This window comes from Myotis yumanensis, unplaced genomic scaffold (assembly GCF_028538775.1).
Source record: "Myotis yumanensis isolate MYYU_CA2020_CCGP unplaced genomic scaffold, mMyoYum1.0.hap1 SCAF_22, whole genome shotgun sequence".
NCBI lineage: Eukaryota > Metazoa > Chordata > Mammalia > Chiroptera > Vespertilionidae > Myotis > Myotis yumanensis.
In genome coordinates, this window is record NW_027223773.1 from 9690682 (window position 1) to 9710873 (window position 20192).

General features: G+C 40.3%; 1 protein-coding gene across 1 annotated transcript in view; it reads left to right on the plus strand.

Moving 5' to 3' along the window:
• Nucleotides 1-20192, plus strand: part of USH2A (usherin) — a 398687-nt gene that overhangs the window by 225390 nt on the left and 153105 nt on the right. Inside the window, 1 exon segment of the mRNA XM_070401429.1 lies at nucleotides 13598-13777. Coding sequence (XP_070257530.1) covers nucleotides 13598-13777 — 180 coding nt within the window.

Genomic DNA, 20192 nt, shown 5'->3' on the forward strand with positions numbered 1-20192 from the left:
TTTTTAATGGGTAGGTGAAAATAATATGGGAATTTGTGGTTTTATCATTTTGTAAAGTTTCAAAAATAATTTCAGCTACACCTGTAAAATCACCTAATTATCAAGAGGGGAAATAGAAAATAATATTATTAAGAGAAAAAGGAAACATTCTGAGGTCCTATAGAATGTCTTCACAAATGGCAGCCTCCATACTATTAGACTAAATTCTTTAGATTCTATACACTGGTTCTGTTCTTAGTGGGCAATACGTCCTCTTTTTTTTTCTTGAGCGGTTGTGGTGGAGTCTTCTGCAAATCGTTTAATTCATCATTCTTCCTTTTGAAGGAGGAGAATGTCTGCCTGGCAACCTCAGAAGCAGAGAACCTAGGCTTGTCATTGGTCCTCTTCTTTTGAGGACCACTAATCCCAGGTTCCCAAACTTTTAGAAGGGAAGGTGAGAGAAAGTACAGCCCTATTCCATTTTATTCCATCAAAACCCTATATATGAACATTGACGCTTGGTGAAAGTCTAAAGAAGCAGATAATAGTATTTCATGCACAAATGCGCCTCAAGCACAGCCATGGTAAAGGCAGTATCTGCAGTTCCCCACATTATACAGCTATTGGCCATGTAGGGTCTGTTAGAGAAACAGAAGACACTTAATGAGTGTCGTGTTAGAAAGGTCTTTTGGTTTTAGACAGTAGCCCTGGGCCTCTCTCCCTGACCATTTCAGATGTTTTAAAATGAACACAAGAGATAGTAGGAGTGACGACTGGTGGGGAAGTTGTGTTCAGAACAAGTATTCATATGAGAAAAAGCATTAAGAATAGAGGGGAAATAGGAAAATTACTTTTTTCCTATTTCTTTGGGAGATAGCAAATTTCTATTCTGCTAAAAAGAAATTACATTTTAATTTACTTTTGTATGAAGTTTCTAGAGGTATAAATGCACATACATATAAACACTCAGGAAATTTTAAAAAATCATTTCACACCGAGTTGGAAACCATTGCTGTATGGGTGAAAATTCAAATGGGCAGTAATAACATATATGGCACTGCAAACATTTGGCTGCAGACTATTTACCCACTGAGAATATTGGCACTTCTGATTGTATATCATGCCATGGCCAATAAAGCTATAGAAATGTGTAATTAGGACATATTCTTCCACAAGAATGGAGTTAGACATTAATTTATCAAACTTACTTAAGAGCTCATCTGTTCTCCATACTCACACAGCAGCTATTGAATTTGTGTCTCATTTCTAATTGGCTCTTTTCTTGACATAATGAGCAAGCCCAAACTCTGAGCTGTTGTGTGCGTGGAAGGGGCGAGGTGATGATGAAATGCAAATCCTGGCCCTGGCCCAGGCCACACACCAAAGTCAGAGCATGGAACCCACGGAGCCTTGAGAGCGCTGAGTTTCTGAGTTCTTGAGGCTGAAGGTCATATTTCAGATGCTGCAGGAGCATCTTTGTGTAGGAATCTCTCTGTTCTGCTTTCCCATGAAAGGAGACTGTTGAATATCGTCTTACCTTTGGCTTTGGAAGACTTTGCATAGCTTTTATTTTTTCAATCAAATTCCTGTTTCAAAATGGGATGTATTTAAAGTATTTAAATATGCTCACATCATTTTCAAACCCACACCATGGCTGATTGGGGTTTTCTAGTGACATGCATGATGAAGGTCCCATGTGGATGCCAGTCCATGGAGCAGATAGATCATATTTTATACCGGTAGTTGCATACCATGTCCTAGTACATACCCGCCAAGCATTGGTTTTTGTATGCTCTGTCATGACAAGGGTTCAGTGTTCTCTGAGTAAATAGAGTCATTCTGTTGATGTTTATAGATTGAAAGTATAACCATCATCCCCAAATGCCTGGATTTTGAGAAAGGAGGCTCTCAGTAGGTAGGTGTCAGCTATGAGTTAATATTAGACGAAAATGGAAGGGTGGACTCTGTAGAAAAATAGAAAAAAAAATTATCCTCTGGGCCCATCCTCTGAGACAGACCTACAGCGAGGGATTTCCTCCTAGGATTCTCAGCTTCTCCTGTGGGGGGTCTCAGAAGATGGGCCTTTGTCACTGGATAGAGTGATGAGGGTCACAAACTGTGTTTTGGCTCCTTGGAAAGGACTGTTGGATGGCTCTAACGTTACCATGCTGTGTTATACCAAGAACAGCCCGCTGATGACTGATATCTCCTAACTTCTTTTGAAGTTCTTAGGATCATGGGGTTACTTTACTCGGTTAAAAAAAAAAAAAAAAAAAACACTGTAAAAATATGAAAGGATACATGCTAAAATACATCAAAATATTAATAAGATAATGATTATGTTGAGATTTAGATAATTGTAGATGTTTTCTTTACCCTCTTTGATACAGTCTTAAAATCTACCGCAAACAAGCATTTCTTTTATAATCAAAGAAGGAATGAAGGATGCCAAAAGAAAACAAAAAGAGGAGGCAGTTGGTAACTTGCGTCATCTTGCAGCAAAACTTTTAAGAAGGTTGTAGGAAACAGCAGACCTTAAAACTCCAACCTCTGGGGAAAATTGGGAGCAAAAGACTTGACTTCATTTACATGCGGTGTTAAAAAATCTTGCCCCTCAACTTCTTTCAGAAGCCCAACCCCTTGTAATTACTATTTATCATCTTGCTTTTCCTTAAATCCCTTACGTTGAAAGTGGTTCACTTTCACTTTCTCCTAATCATTTATTTCTTTATAATAAGAGAGTCTCTTATTCTCTTTTTGATCTGTACGGTTTCCTGTTAATGCCTTACTCTGTGTGCCTACGTGGAAAACTTGCATTAGGAAAATGATTATGCTGTAGTAATTACGGTGCCCTCAAATTGAATTAAATTATGTTTCATTGCAAATAGTAAAATGCATTAATATTTTTAAAAGCCTTTTTATGCCAGGGAGGATAAATAAAGTTACCTTCCTGTACATTCATTAAACACCATGCCAGTCTAAGCTGAATTGACAGGGCTGGTAACAAATCAGCTTATTCTTCCTTATGCCAGTCCCTCCCACGTGGTTCTGCCATAAGTTTTCTCAGGACTGTGACTCAAATGCAGTGCATGCAACAGCATCGGTGCTTCTACAAATACCATCCCCTTCATTCTGTATGAATGTATGTAGCCACATCTTGAAACAGTATGGTTTTCTTGAACCGATTTAAAATGAAAATGAACCTGCATTTAACTGTAACTTCTAATATTCCCTTTAGCATACAGAAATTTAAATGCCCTGATATGCACATTAGAAAGTAAAAAGGAACAGTTGAAATTAATTTGTGATTATAGCTTATGTAAACTAGCATACCCAAAATACTATCATTTCTTCATGTAAGCATAATCCTAAATTAACACTAGATGCCAACACATTTTTCTTCATGAGTCTATGTGTACATTTTACACGTACAGAACACTTCCATTCAGTGACGATTTTTATCAGAAAGGCTTAATCCATGTTTAGACTTCATAAAGTTTTCAATTAAAACAGTAGATTCACATACAACGTATTTAAAAGTTTTCCAGTAACTAAAATCAGTGATCAGATTTTAAATAGAATTAAATAAAATTAGAAGTTGGTGCCTTAGCTACACTAGCCCCCTTTCAAGTGCTCAAAAGCCACAAGTGGACAGTGGGGATGGTACTGAACAGCACAGGCTAGAACAGCCGTGGGCAAACTATGGCCCGCGGGCTGGATCCGGCCCGTTTGAAATGAATAAAACTAAAAAAAAATTAAAAAAAAAGACCGTACCCTTTTATGTAATGATGTTTACTTTGAATTTATATTAGTTCACACAAACACTCCATCCATGCTTTTGTTCCGGCCCTCCGGTCCAGTTTAAGAACCCACTGTGGCCCTCGAGTCAAAAAGTTTGCCCACCCCTGGGCTAGAACGAACGTGTGGATAAGATGCCAGCACCAGTGGGAAAGTCAGAAGTGAATCAGTGCCAAACTTCTGGGAATGCTTTTTCCTACCAATTTTAAGGAACATGAAGTAACTAGTTTTTTTCCTCATTAAATTGGCTGGTTGGCTCAATTGATAGAGTCAATCGGTTGCTTTGGATTTATATACAAATCATTTCATCTTTTTTTAGGTCCTTTCATTTTCTTTAAGGCAAATATGTGTATATACCTTACAAATTATGCTGAAAACTCTTTCCCTGAATGCCCCTGTCCTGGAGAGAACCCTGGATTTAACTCTTACACACTAAGTTTTGAGTAGAATAAAAAGCACCTCTATCAAGGGGAAAAAATTAAGTGAAGTTAATGTTCCCCCATATTTAGTTCTTGCTTTTCAGCTGTCCTGTAAATCATGTAAATAAGCACAATAAACATTTATTGAGCGATTCCATACCACCCTGGACCTACAAGTCCATCATGCCTGATGACACATGGGAGTTGGCCCAGGAAGGCTGGACGTATGTCACATGTCAAACGGTGCCTTCCATCAAATTCAGAGCCATGTTTCTTTCCCAGCATTACGACATGCTATAATGGCACCTGGCGCTATCGGCATTTCTGATAGGACTTCTTTTGGCCAGCTCAGCATTCTTAAAAAAATAAATAGTTTTTCCCCCTCTGTGATTGAAAGGGTTAAATAGCACCAATTCATTAGTGCTCACAGAAGGATTTATTTTGTTCTCATAAATCAGTTTTATTCCGCATTTTTATTATTCCCTTGAGTGAGCCACTCCAATGGAAATCAATACAAGTGTAAGTGACACAATCAATCTAGATATTTGATTATGGATTGGAGATTCCCCAGGTCTGCTTCTTGGCCAGTTTTCTTTCTGATCATTGCCCCGAAGAATTGAGTATTCTTATTGTCCTCTGTGAGTTATGAATATGTTTAGAAAAGCAGATAATATTCATTGGCATCCTGACAATGGGAGCCCAAAGAATGAGCAAGAATGAAAAGATAAAGATGAAAATATGTAACCATAACATTGTTAATAAAACAACTCATATTTATCAGTATTTTTCTTAAGATGAAGTAAGTTTAAATAACTTACACTTTTAAAAAATTTATAAGACTATAAACTGGAAACTTAAGATGCATTATGTAAGTGGTTGACTATTTCTCATGGCGGAGATGTTTCTGTTTTCACACATTTATTTCATAGTGAATCACACTAACTGGTCTAGGTTAACTATATGAAAACAGTTAAGGAGGATGAAATGCCTTTGAAGGAATTCGAGCTGGCTCTTTTATTTCTATAACTAGAGGCCCAGTGCACGAATTCATGCATGGTGGGGTCCCTCAGCCTCGCCAGAGATGGGGGCCGATGGGGGCCATCTTACCCAGTCCCGATCAGGGCTGGCTGGCTGGGAGGAGGGACCATAGGAGGTTGGCTGTGGGAGCACACTGGCCACCAGGGGGCAGCTCCTGCATTGAGTATCTACCCCCTGGTGGTAAGTGCACATCATAGTGACCGATCAACCAATCCTTCGGTCGACCAGTTGTAATGATCACTTAGGCTTTTATATATATAAATTATGCAGGCTGCAAAGGTACCATCTGAGGAGAAAACAGTTCAAGTTTAAATTAGATCACAAAATTGATGAAGTTGTTGCTCAAGAGGGCAACATTTATATATCAAGCCCTCTTTGCTTTATACACAAATGTGTATCTTATGATCCTTTATATACCAAATGCTTATTTGGGGACTCCTGGTACCACTTTATCATTCTCTTGCCTCTGACTCTAGCCACCTGTTCTCGGTTCTCAAGCCGAATTTTCCATAAGCACAATTAAACCTTGCTTGTAATTCATGTTGCTTGTGTTCAGAATAGACAGGATTTGGTACACCTATCTGGTTATTTTCTTCAAATAGATTCTGAGGCAGTAGATTCTGAGGTGTTTGCTTCTGTCTGCCAATATTTTCACCATTGGCTTATTTTCACCAAGATCTGGAGGAAGGGCATGGGTTGTGTTTTTGGCAGATTACCTCTGGAAGTCTAAAAAAGTCTTTCAGAAGCAGCTGAGACAGTTGAAACATCCTTCTTTCACCCAAAGAGTCCTTCATTTCTTGGTTTGTTTGTTTATTTTACTAAGCCTAGAGGACAGCAGCTAACTGCATGGACTTCCATTTGCAGACTTCCTGGGCTTGTGGAATAAGGGACTACCTATAGCCTGTTTTCTTCCCGTTTCTTTCCTTTTCAGTAATTTGCATTTATAACCGATGAATAATGAGAGACATTCCAAGCATTCATAACCATACAGGGCAGCAAGGTAGGGTAGGGTCATATCAATAAAGTATTCTTTCCATATATCCTATTCCACTCTTTAAAAAGAGTTTACTCAAGAAAATCAATCCAGAAATTGGAAATGGCTGTCTTTATTGAGGAAGGCAGAACATTTTTAAGAGGCAGTCAGTGTAATCGTTTAATTCAAAGGCTGGCAAACTTTTTCTGTAAAGCCACAGCGTAAGCATTTTAGACTTGGCAGCCAGTATGGCCTCTGCCATAACTTCTCAGTTGTGCCAGGTAGCATGACAAAACCTGAAAGTGTAAGTGTCTGTTCTAATAAAACTTTATTTACAAGGACAGGCACCTGGCCAGATTGGGCCTGTCGGCTATATTTAGTGGATTCCTGGTTTTTTACTATAAGTATTCATTAATTTCAATACAATGTGCGTATTTTCTTTGGATATCTCAACCTTCTCAAGATTCTTTTGATTTTTAAAAAATTGTGCATGCTAATTTAAAAATCCACGTCCTATAGGAAAATAATATTTACTAAAACCCCACTACCTGTAAATAACCCATATTAACAAATGGTGAAGATTATTTCAGCCCTTTCTCCATTTATGAGTGGTTTCTTGGGACTGAATGCTCCCAAGGACTATGTGAGCTGCCGGGGACCCCTCCCCAGTTGACCCCAGTCCAAGGCCACACTTGGTTTCCACCCTTGGGGACCCTGAGCAATTCAGCCAGGCTCAGATTCCTGTCTCCCAGGAACTATGAGATAAGAAATGCATGTTGTTTTGAGCTGCTAAGTTGGTGTTAGTACCATTACACAGGACTAGATAACCAGTATAAGAACACTGGTAGGGTCACCAGCAAAACATGGGGTAATTGTCACCCAAATACTGGGTCCCCACATGGCTGTTCTTTAATGGAGGACCTGTTTTTAGAAAGTCAAGTGAAAATGATGCACATTTCATAATAACAGGCAACTCTGCTCTGAGGTCTGTTGTGGCTGTTGAGTTATGCGTTTGATCAAAGCAATACCAGGGCCTCAGCACATTCAGTAGGTTCAGTAAGACTTAGCCACACCTCACAGGAAACAACATCTTCTGTTAGTCATGTTCATGTCCAGTGTGCAGTTTGGAAGCTAGAGACCACGTACTATGGGGGCATATTTACCCAAATAGCTCTTAACTGATTGAGGTAAGGGCAGTAGTTTGTTCATTTGGAAAAACAACACTTTGTCTAAATGGGGGGAAGCATAAGTAAAAGTCAAAGCAAATCTGACTTGTCATCATATAGCATACTTGATGAAAATGGACGATACTCCCCTAATTTGCCCCTGCATAATAAATCTCTGAACTCACTCTTTGTACACTGTGTACATGTAATTATTTTTCTGATGTTAATAAAATGAGGTTTATTTAGGAAAATCAAACTGACCGTGGTGCATGGAACAAAGTTGGTGAAAAGAAACGTACTCTAAAGGACTTGTAAAAACGATCCTTAAAATTTTTTTAAAAAGGGTAATTGTGCCACGCGCGGGATTTTGTGGCTCACACATTACAAACAAAGTCAGAACAAAGCCGTACGTAAGATCCCCAGAGCTTATAGCTGACCCTGCTCCTGCATAGAGGAGCAACGTTTCTGAAGCCTCTCTTGTTGAGGCGATGAAATATTCCATGTATTTACTAGTATCCCCTGAACTGCAGTTGTCCTTCCAGCAGAATGACCACTTTAAAGAGGAATCAAAAAACTGCAGCTTTTACTAGATGACAACTAATTAACAACCACATTAGAGTAATTGCCATAATGGTGAGAAATACGATGCCTTAATAGTGCACTGTCCTTCCATTGCCCTAAGTGGATCACAGGTTACTTCTTTCTCTTTCAGAAGGCGCTGTGGGGATGACAGCTACGCAGGTATCTGTCTGTAAATACTTTCTACGTGGGCAGAAATTGAAGGCCAGCAATAGGTCCCTTTAACTGTGTATTCACTTAAACAAGCACCCAACACCTTCCACATCTCTCCCAAAGTGAGATCTGTGAGAATAATGGAGTTTGGAGGACACGCTTGCCTGTTGGGTAATGTAATTTGAAATGATATCCTTAGAAAGAATAAATAAAAGTAACTTAAATATTAATGTGCTATCTAAGAGGATCTAGAATTCTTAGCTCAACATGAAAGGCCTCTGTTGCCATTTGATGTCTTTTGATTTCAGTATTGGCAGGACTTTGGGATAGGGAGGTAGAGCTGAACACCGTGAAAATTGAGACCTCAGCGCAGGGAAAACCCCGCTTTTTCTTTGTATGGCAAGAAGTGGGGGAATTAGTCAATGCCTTTTCTACCTGCAGGTGTAATTGGATTCAGAAAAAGGCTAACTTAAAGCAGGACCAGGTCTGACATGGAAAATCTTCACACGGTAACAAGAATCAGTTTGGTTTGTTCGCTGTCATTTCTCATTACTGTCTTTGTCAGGAGAACGGATTCGTGTTGTGCCATTTTCTGTTCTTGTTACAATCTTTGTCACATGAATAAGATATCAGGATGTTAATGCCTGGCGTACAGCCTTCCGTGGCTGATGATACTGTACAAGACTGCGCTGACCTTTGCAGTATTACCTATTCTGATTGGTTGTTCATGACACCTCTTTCCCACAAGTTAATAAGGCTGTAAAAAGGGAGAGAACGGAAATGGCCAGCCAGTCAAATTACAGAATATTGAAAAGGTCAGAGCAGTGCCGCACGGAGGGAAAAAATTACGGAATATATGGTGCATTAAAATTCTTGTGACAATGATTAGAACAAGAATGGGAAAGCAAACCCATTTATGTATTTCAGTCTAGAGAGCCCAACAAGATGATATTCCCGGGATACACATCATTTACGCATCCCTGACTCATACATGGGAAAATATCTACTTATGCTGATTTTTTCCTGAAAAATAATAGTATATGTCCTAATGTTCAATCATTGAGAATGCTAACAGTAAGGTTTTCAGTCTTCAAAGTGGGCATTGATGTTAACATTTTAGTATGGCTTCCTGTTTGAAGCTAAAGGGAAAAGGGTTCTTGTGAGTGAAATCCACAGGACAGAAGGTTTATTTTGGTTGTTTCTTCATTAAACACTTGTTTATTCACTATAAAATAGAAAAGTAGGAATGCATGAATTAACCTTTTAGAAAATTCTTTAGAATGTGGAATACCCTGAAACACTTTCTAGTTTATTTAAAAATTTTAAATGAGCTTGCCCGGTGTGGCATGGCTCAATGGTTGAGCATCAACCCATGAACGGGAGGTCACAGTTTAATTCCCAGTGAGGCATATGTCCAGGTTGCAGGCTCAATCCCCAGTAGGGGGCGTGCAGAAGGCAGCCAATCAATGATCCGCTGTCAGCAATGTTTCTATCTCTCTCTCCCTCTCTCTTCCTCTCTGAAATCAATAAAAAATATATTTTTTAAAAGGGTTGGAAGAGAGGAACTCCATCGAAGATGCCCAGCTCCTGTGGGCAGGGTGATGGAGAGCTGTGGACACACAAGCTTAAACAGGCCTGCACCATCCACTTATACTCACAAATAGGGTCCGCGCTGAGGCCCACCAGACAGGAAGGCTCACCTGCGATAGGAAATGCTTATCGCTTCAGCCTTTCCAGCCTAAGATTCTTGAGGCTGAACCAGAGGGACTGCATTTTCCAGCCCACTGAAGACACAGTGGTTGCAGTGAAAAGTGACAAAGCACACCCTCTATAGAGTGGGGATTAGAGGACTTCAGTTGTAAGAATTTTCCCCAATACCTAGGGGCCCACAATGGTCAAGTTCAAAGGAAGAAAGAGAGGGCAGGGAGAATGAAGGGGAAAAAAAGCCAAAATTGTGGATCCTGATTTGTTTGTTTTAGTCTCTAGGTTCTATAACGGGGATTCATATAAGTTTACTTTAAAACATCTCAATAGTGTTCATTTATCTTTATTGTTGAAAGTATTACAAATGTCCCTCCCCAACCCCCCCCCCCTCCCCCGTTGACCCCTTCCATGCCACTCGCTCCCCCGCTCCAGGCCTTCACTGCCCTATTGTCTGTGTCCGTGGACAATGCATCTATGCATACAAGTTCTTTGGTTGATCTCTCCCCGCGCCCCCTTCCTTCTGAAATACTTCAGTCTGTTGCATGCTTCATGTCTCTGCTTGGTTAGTTTACTTTGTTCATTAGATTCCACATATGAGTGAGATCATGTGATGCTTGTCTTTCTCTGTCTGGCCTGTTTCACTTGGCATAATACTCAGTTTTGGTTTTGAATCTGGCGATGTGAGCTTCCTGGACAGTTGAAATCTGGTCAGTGGCTCCAGGTCTGTGAATTGAGCTGCATGTGGCACTCGCTCAGCTGTGTGGCTCCCGGATATGTACAAGTTCTTTTTTGAGCTGAACAAAATGGTTTATGTAATTGCATACTTCTCATAATTATTGAGTAATTACATACTTCTTATAATTACTGAGTAATCATTGTTCTATAACTAGAACTTAATGTTACAACTAATTGTATAATTACCACGTATTAATGTTATCTGGGAAACTTAGAATAAAGTGGTACTTAATATATTTTCCCTTGCTCTGCCATTTCCAAAGCTAGTAATAGTGTTTGTTTTACAGCTAGAAATTCGCTTCAAAACCCAACAGAATGCAAGGGGGGTGAAATATATTTATTTATTATATTTATTCATATTTAATATATTTATTCATTAATTTTACATTTGCACCTAGCCCAAACTTTATAAAATTGTATTATCTTGGCTTAATTTCAAAATTTTCACTATTGGTTTGAAATTCTCAATCCTTTGAAAGATGTACACAGTTCTACCCTTCAGAGGCAATCGGGCTTCTGCCTGGGTCTTATGGGATAAGCTGGCCTTTTTGATATTTTATAACCAGGCATGTGACAACAGCAGTAGTTTGGGCAGTAACAGAAAAGGCTCCCACAGAACTAGACATTATGGGAACTTAAGGCGGCCTTTGGCTGTGGCTCATTGTCTAAGTCATTTTCTTAGACAATGCTTAGAAGTGGTGCACATTTAATCTTAACCAGGTCTCTGGAGTGCCGGAACTGTCTGATGCATTTTGAGCATCCAATATAATAAAAGGGTAATATGCAAATTGACCAAATGGTGGAACGACTGGAACGAACACGGCCCCTCGCCCTGGCCACCCCTGACCCCAATGGCCCCATGGGGCAGGCCAGCTGAACCCCACCAGTGCATGAATTCGTGCACCAGGCCTCTAGGCCTATATAATAAAACACTAATATGCATATAGACTGAAGAGCAGAACAGCTGGTCGCTATGATGTGCACTGACCACCAGGGGGCAGTTTACTGCATTGAGCGTCTGCCCCAGACTCCAGAGGGAGGTGACTGGCAGCAATGGCGGGGCAATTGGGGGCGGGGCCGACTGGTGAGTGGGTGGGGCGGGCCAGTGGGGTCCGCCAATCGCCCCACCCACCAGTCACCCCACAGATCGGCCCTGATCACTGGCCAGTCCTAGGGACCCTACCCTATATATTGGGAACAGTCTCTTAGATTTAAAAAAAATAAAACCTGGCAAGGCTACTCTAACACTAAAAAAAGAGGATGATGCAGCGATAACATGCATGGACTCTGGTTTGCACATTTTGTGGTCAGCCCTGATTCTAACACTTATAACTGTGTGACAAATCCAATTATTTAACTGCTCTCTGCTTCAGTTTTTTCACCCATAAGATGGGGAAAATGGTACTACTGCCTCAGAAGGATCATGTTATGAACTACTTTTTATAATCAGGACAAAATAATGTAGCTGCCCTTATAGCAGCAAGATGTCTTTCACCTGTATGAAAAGTATGGTCACTGGTGCATGCAGCATCCCAGATTGCGAGAGGGATGTCCCACTGCCGGCAGTAGGGTGCAGGCCAAGCTGAGGGACACCCTCTCCTCCCCCAGTGCATGAGTTTTGTGCACCAGGCCTCTGGTATTGTTATAATCACCTAGCAGAGTCTCCTCCCTGCATGCATTTGGAGCTCAGTCATCTTTGGCCAAAGCAAGTGGACTAGTTGTGAGAAACCTATGGGGACTAATAATATAGCATGATTTGGAAGTGTCTATTTAGAGCGTCCTGGTGTTATCAAAGGCTGCCTGGCAGATTTCAGAACTTCCTGCTAATGTATGTTGTGCATATGTAGCTGGGAATTGTCTATTTCCATATTGGGAAATTAAAAGCATTGCCAAGCTGTGAATATGTTTTCATCCTGTTCCACTAAAAACGAATAGGAATTATTTCCATGTTTTAGCCCATCGGTACTGTATATTCTCTTTGGGGAATATTGAAGGTAAATATAATAAGCAATTTGGCAAAGGAAGAAGGTTCTTCATAGCAAATATTACTGTTCTTAATGGTTCTTTGTTGTGTGTGTTGTGTGTTTAAGAGTAATTATAACTAAATTTTACTGAAATTAAGCAATCTTTAGAAAAATTGGCCTCTAGTGAACTTCTCAGGAAAGCACGCAGCATTGAAAGTGAAATAAATGTTACAGTGCAGTTTTAGGTCTGAGTTCTCACTCCTCTTAACCTTGAGCATCACCCAGCTGCATAGGCGAGGACATGAAACACTGTGTCAGACAGCAGGACAGCCCTACGTCTCAGACATGCTGAGATTTGAGGATGGGTCTGCCGAAGGCTCGGAAGGAAGGGTGGTGGTGGGACCCGGGGAGGACGCATCAGGACGCATTCGATGCAGCCAGGCAGCCCCGCGTTCTCAGGGAGCTGAGAAATGGATCCCCAGATCAAAGTGGACATGGATGACTTCCCTTCCCCAGCTGCTTCTCAGGATGTTCTGACCGGTTGTGATTTAAACAGGCATTGGATGGAAAGCCGTTGACCAGCCTGTCAAGCAAAATGAGCAGAAATTGCCCCCGTTGTTGATAAATACCATTTCTTACATACATTTGACTGTTCTACTCATATCCAGAACTCTTCTATTTGGGAGAAAACGAGTGATTTCCTCCCAGTCTGTGCATCACAGAAAATTCAACTATTTGAGAAACCCTGAAATAAGTTGTAAATGATTCATCAATTGATCAGTTTAGATGTCAGTGCAGGATATTTACTGTTATGCATGATAATTGTGACGTGGCTTTCCACTATCTTAGAGTGTCAGTCCAGTTACTTTAATCCCTGTGATGAGTGAATTAGAAAACATAATTTTATCTCAGGTAACATTTTTTTTTCATAACAGGAAAATGAATAAAGGCATGTGGGATGCCTCTTACGGTGGTGACAGTATAGTTCCGTTTAGTATTAGATATTTAGGAACCCCAGAAATATTTAAATAATAGCAGGAGAGAATCCTTAGATACGTACTCATTTTAATATGTTTCCTTTTTATTCAGCAGCTAATAACTACACTCTTGTGAATGGCACACGCCTCGTGCACCGTGGTGAAGAGACCAACCTGTGGGTGTCCGTCGACGGGCTGGTTCCTTTTACTAATTATACGGTAGAAGTGAATGCTTCAAACACCAGGGGCAGCCTGACAAGTGAGCCTACAGCGATTGTGATGCCCCCGGGGGGTAAGTCCGTGAACAACCTTGGCTGTCTGGACATGTGTAAGTCTCCACTGATTACCTTGTCTACTGTGAGATTTCGTTTTCTTTTAGAACTAGGGGCTTACTGGTATTACTGATTGGTTTATTGGTGGTTGTTTTGTTTTGTTGAGACCCTAATATTGATACTATTTTATTGTTTTGTTGAGACTGCTTTCATCTCACACCGTGTGTGTGAGTGTGTGTGTGTGTGTGTATGTATGTGTGTGTGTGTGTGTGTGTGTGTGTGTGTGTGTAGGTTCACACACACCCCCCACACACATATCTCTTGCTCTATACATGTTTAAAAGATGGGGAAAAATTTTTTTGGGTTTGAGACTCTATTTCTATTCAAAATTTATAGTTTTCATTGGAGCTTTAATTTTCTAACACAAGTAGTTCTTGTCCCTGGTTTTTTGAAGAACTAATTTAGATGTATAGCTAAAGTTTTTCTATTTGGCAAAAATGGGACAGTGTGTAGGTACTAGGATAGGAAAACTCTACTCACACCACTGGGAAAACACCTTTAAATGTCATGTCTTAATGATGAGAGTTCAATATTGTCACTTTCATGTGTGAAATGTGACACCATCTGGATATTTTTTAAAAAGGACCTAACTTATTCAGAATAATTGTTTTGATGTGCAGTTGATCCTACCCTGTTTTAATTAATTATTTTTAAATATTTTATTTATTTATTTCAGAGAGTAAGGGAGAGGGAGAGAGAGATAGAAACATCAATGATAAGAGAGAATCATTGATTGGCTGCCTCCTGCACACAACCCTCCTGCTGCCACTGGGCATTGAGCCCACAACGAGGGCATGTGCCTTGACCTGGAATTGAACCGTGACCTTCTGGTTCATAGGTTGATAGCAGCTCAACTACGAAGCCACCTTGGCCGGGCTATTTTAATTATTTTGGGGGCTCTATACTCAGAAGAAAAATCGTTCTTACAATTGACAGGTATAGCCTTTGAATAGAAAGTATGTCTCATATAGAAAGAGCACGGTTCTGAGCTGTGTGTTCAGGAATGTATGTTTCAGAAAACACCAAAGGACAAGGGCCTCAAGACACCCCTGTCTGTCTCATAGCCCAGCTCCGGGAACCACTGTGTTCTGGACTGAGGGCAATGTCACTGTCTTGTCAATGGGAATCTGTAGGGCTGGGACCATCCCTCACAATGAGTATGAAAGCCAGGAAGGCCTCCTCGCCAGAGGAAAATAAGGGATTCCTACCATTCCTGTGGAAGCCCCGTAGGGAAGGTGCATTACCCGCCGCGTCATGAGAACAGCGCACTGCTATCCACCTTTTATGACATGATGGAATGGATGCAGGAAGGTTTCCTGAAGTACTTGCAACTCTAAATGGCAGAAGCCGCGTTGTTTAAGAAAAGAATGCTTGCCGAAACCGGTTTGGCTCAGTGGATAGAGCGTCGGCCTGCGGACTCAAGGGTCCCAGGTTCGATTCCAGTCGAGGGCATGTACCTGGGTTGCGGGCACATCCCCAGTAGGGGGTGTGCAGGAGGCAGCTAATCGATGTTTCTCTCTCATCAATGTTTCTAACTCTCTCTCTCCCTTCCTCTCTGTAGAAAATCAATAAAATATATTTTTTTAAAAAAAGAATGCTCGACAGAGACTTTGGGGGCTGATCGACTGAGGCAGCCTCATGTTTCATGAACCCATGATAAAAATGGGAGTTGGAGTTCGATAGGTGCTTCTTGAAGAAGTGAGACCAAAGAAAGAAACCTGGGGTATTTATAGCTTCCTCTTTGAACTCTAACCCAACGTGCTGGGAAGGATAGAAAACTGTGATGACTCTATACCTCAGTGTGTGATATCTTCTATTCACAGTGAGGAATTAAAGAGTAGTTAGTGCTTTAAGAGAGATTTTTAAGTTACATAGTAATATCCTCATAACAGGATATATGGAATATTTAATGTCATATCTTCATTTTATAGCATTTACACAGACTTAGTTTGTAATTTACATCAGTTTACATTGTGTTCACAAAATAGGGCTAATTTGATCAATTGTTTATGTGTTTGAGAATGTGTGGTCTAATATCCTGTAATATTTTTTTAATTTCTTTATTAAGTTATTACATATGTGTCCTTATCCCCACATCACCCCCCATTCCTCCCACTCATGCCCTCACCCCCCCTGTTGTCTGTGTCCATTGGTTAGGCCTATATGCTTGCATTTAGTCCTTTGGTTGATCTACTCTGTAATATTTATGTGCATGTATATGTGTATATATATAGGGTATCCCAAAAAATGCATTGTGACTTTAAAAGATGATAGCTCAATTGTTGTTTCTTTCAGTTCATATTTAACTCATTGGAATTAATAATGGGTTAAAAGTGTGTGTACATTTTCTTGGGATACCCTGTATACATACACAAACACACATGCATGCATGCACACGCACACACACATACACACATGCTCATAAATACACACAGAATTCAGTTAGACATAGCAAGCTTCTATTGCTGACTCAATGCACATGGTGTGAATATATCTGTCTGGGTTAAGTAAAAGGGCTAATATTCTGTGGTCAGGACGAAACTAAAATATTGTTTATGGTGGAATAGAACTGAACTTCCCAGCTTGGCTTCGCCCCTGTTCTGTGAATGCTGACTACATCATTATCACTATAGGTCCGTGTACTATAGGTCCACACTCCCTGGGCACGATGCGGTCATTCACTTTGTCTCAGAAATCCAGAATTTGAGAGATGGCCCTTTAGGAGAAGAGAATGCGAAATATCTTCAAAGACAGACAGGGATTCCCTCAAGTTTATGGCAGCCATTAGGCCTGTACTTTTCTTTCCCCATTATTAGATTGTTGTTGATTACAATTAGGGAACTTATAGCTTTGAAATTATCTTTTTTATGACCTTGTGGCAGTTTAAAGGTGATACCTCATTGATTAAATAGGTTTTAGTTCATGCTTCCTTTTACTTAATGACCTGAAAACATATTATCCTGATTTACACATAAAATCATGCTGAAAAGCATGTGGCATTCACGGGAATATGTGTGTTTAAGTAGAATTAAATTAGTACTGAGAGTTATTAAAGAAATCTTCCATGGCTTTGTCCAGTGAACTGTGTTTCAAACCGAAATGAATAATAAATGAACCGAAATGTACAGAAGCGAACCAACTTATGGGCAGAGAAGGCTCTATATGCTATTTACTTTTCATTACATTCGGGTTGTTATCATTATTGCCATTTACTTGGTTTCAGTATTAGATCTCTTTTATGGTGATGTTGAATTCCTACCGTCTTGCTATGTTGGATTATGCATGATTTGTAATGATTATACTCTTAGCCATGCTGTCTTCTCCGTGTAGTTTAAAACATAATAGAAGGTTTGGGTAAAACAAAAATGCTGATTTTTTTTCTTTATCAAAGGGTTGCTATCAAACATAGCCTGGAAAACCTCCTTTACTCCCTGGATCTGGCCAGATCCTACTCACTTGTTTAGGTGTCAACTTAGAAATCGGTCCTCTTTCACTAAGCGAGGCAGGGATGGGGCCAGTCTGTGCCCCACGGTCAAATCACATATTATTGAGGTACCTGTCTGGCCAGTCACAGGTCACGAGATCCTACACAACAGGATCTTTTTTAAAAATATATATTTTATTGATTTTTTTACAGAGAGGAAGGGAGAGGGATAGAGAGTTAGAAACATTGATGAGAGAGAAACATTGATCAGCTGCCTCCTGCACACTCCCACTGGGGATGTGCCGACAACCAAGGTACATGCCCTTGACCGGAATCGAACCTGGGACCCTTGAGTCCGCAGGCCGATGCTCTATCCACTGAGCCAAACCAGTCAGGGCCACAACAGGATCTTATCTGCATGTTTATCTTCAGCACCTATCGGCCTAGACCAACCCTGACACATGGTAGGTGTATGAGGAACAGTTGGTGAGAGAATGAATAAATAAATCAGTTGCGAGAGCTTAATTACCAGATTTAGATGGAAGAGTGTCATTGGTCTGGCCTGCCCAGGCCTCATGGTCTCCCTGAGCGACCTTATATTTATCAAGCTGTGGAAAACATGGCCAGCTCAGCACACTGTCGTCCATGTAGGAGGGCTTAGCCATCAGATGCTAGGGGACCAGGCTGTCAGGAGGGCAGGGGTCTGGAAGGTAAGAATACTCTCAAATTGCATCAGCTCCTCATGCTAGGAAGCCTTCCCTATAGTGGTTACTTCTCTTAACACTAGCATAGAATGAAACAGGATGAACAGACCTTGGTTTGTATAGAAATTTAGAAAAGGAGAGAGAAAGGGATATGGTAGGAAACATTTCATGCTTTTTATCATCAGCCAGTTGTTGGTTATGAAACATATTTGATAATAGCTTTCTGTATTTTTCTAATGAGAAGAAATATAATTAATGTACTATTTCTCATATACCAGTGATACCTCAATAAAGCCAGGTTTTAAAAAAACTAAAGTTCAACAGTATTTAATGTCACAGCCTATTTGATTCTATCAGATCTTCCTGTTTTACTTTGGACCACCCCCTTCCGAGAGAGAGAGAGAGAGAGAGAGAGAGAGAGAGAGAGAGAAAGACATGATTAAACAGTCTGATAATCATGGGTTATTTTGAAGATGGGAATGAAGGCAAGTGAAATCATGAAACCAGTAGCTCAGCACACATATAGTGGCACATCACAAATAGCACACATTGTTTATTTTTAAAAATTCATTTGAAATATGTTTTGGGGCGCTGGAGGAGCTGTTTTCTTTCCCCATGTCTGTGTATTCAGGTTTTGGTATTTCTACAATAGCTATATTTTTAGGTTGTTTGTAATAATATAATGTTCCTAGTTAGCACTAAGATCCTCTTAAAAATGAAGAATATACTGAAACTGAGCTCTTGGATAGCATTATGGCGCGGGTTCAAGAGTTCTAGGAAAAGAATTTAAAAAAAAATAAAAACGGAATCCAAATGTTAATCCATAAATATGAAACTTTCCTGTGACCTTTACCCCCTCAAGGTCCGAAGTTACTAATGGGGTTAGGATTTCAACTCTTAATGGGGGCTCTCGGTGCATTAGTGTTTTGCATGCATGGAATTCAGCATTCGGTTTAATAAGTGGTTGACATTGGTGATGTCCCTTAATTTGCTTAAATCTAATTGGCTCTTTTATCAGTCAAACCTGTATGGATTGGGGATTGATCAGAAAGCGTCAGCCATGACTCCGCATGTAGTTAAACGATGGAGCCACCAGTTAAAGCCCCCGTTGCATGATAATAAGCAAAGGTAGAGCAAATAAGCTTAGGGGAGGAAGGCAAGGAGGCTTCCAAGTTTTGCAGGATCTTCAAGTTCAGAGCAAAGGCATTATCGAGTGTATAAATTTTAAATACACTGCGTGTTGCCTCCAGACTTAAACCTTTTTTTTTTCCCGATGAACTGAAATGTTGTCTGAAACTGTCTTTGTTACATCAAAGAACTACTCAGAGAGCTAAGAGAGACAGAAGAAGCATAAAAGGGCATAGTTTAAAATGATTAGTGACAAATTCCATACTGATGAGTGGGAAACAGATTTTTTATGAAAGTTTTCTGTTTTTCCAAGAGGAATACTTAGATCCTCTGTGTCTTTTTCCCACCTGCTCTGTAGTAATGGACCGCAACTCAGAGCCACCTTAGTTGGTGAACTTCATCCAGTTTTCTGTGACAGTAAATAATTTTGCACTTATAGCTTCAAATGGAGGAGAATTATTAAAATCTATAAACTTCATGAAAATACTAAGCTTCGGGAATGTTTCTTTTATAAGCACGTGGTATTAGAAGCTACAAAACGGGGGGAGGCAAAAGGTTGTGAGTGGTTTGTCTTGGAATTTGCTTTAGTTCGTCTCTCCTTGACCTCCCTTGCCAGCTAAAACACCCATGAAAAGTAGTAAAGTTCATTTGTTGTTGTTGTTTTTATTTTATTTGTTAAATTTATTTGGATGACATTGGTCAACATGAACATATATGTTTCAGGTGTGTGCTTCTATGTTACAAGATCTGTATGTTGCACCGTGTGCCCACCACCCAAAGTCAGAACTTCTCCTGACGCTTTATATTAGGATCCCCTTCCCCCCTTCACCCCCTTCCCCCTGGCAACCACCACTCTGCTGCTTGTGTTCATGAGTTTCAGTCTTATATCCCACATATGAGTGAAATCATATGTTTCTTAACTTGTTCTGTCTGACTTACTTCACTTCGCATAATGTTCTTTTTTTTAAAATATATTTTATTGATTTTTTACAGAGAGGAAGGGAGAGAGATAGAGAGTTAGAAACATCAATCAGCTGCCTCCTGCACATCTCCCACTGGGGATGTGCCCGCAACCCAGGTACATGCCCTTGACCGGAATCGAACTTGTGACCCTTCAGT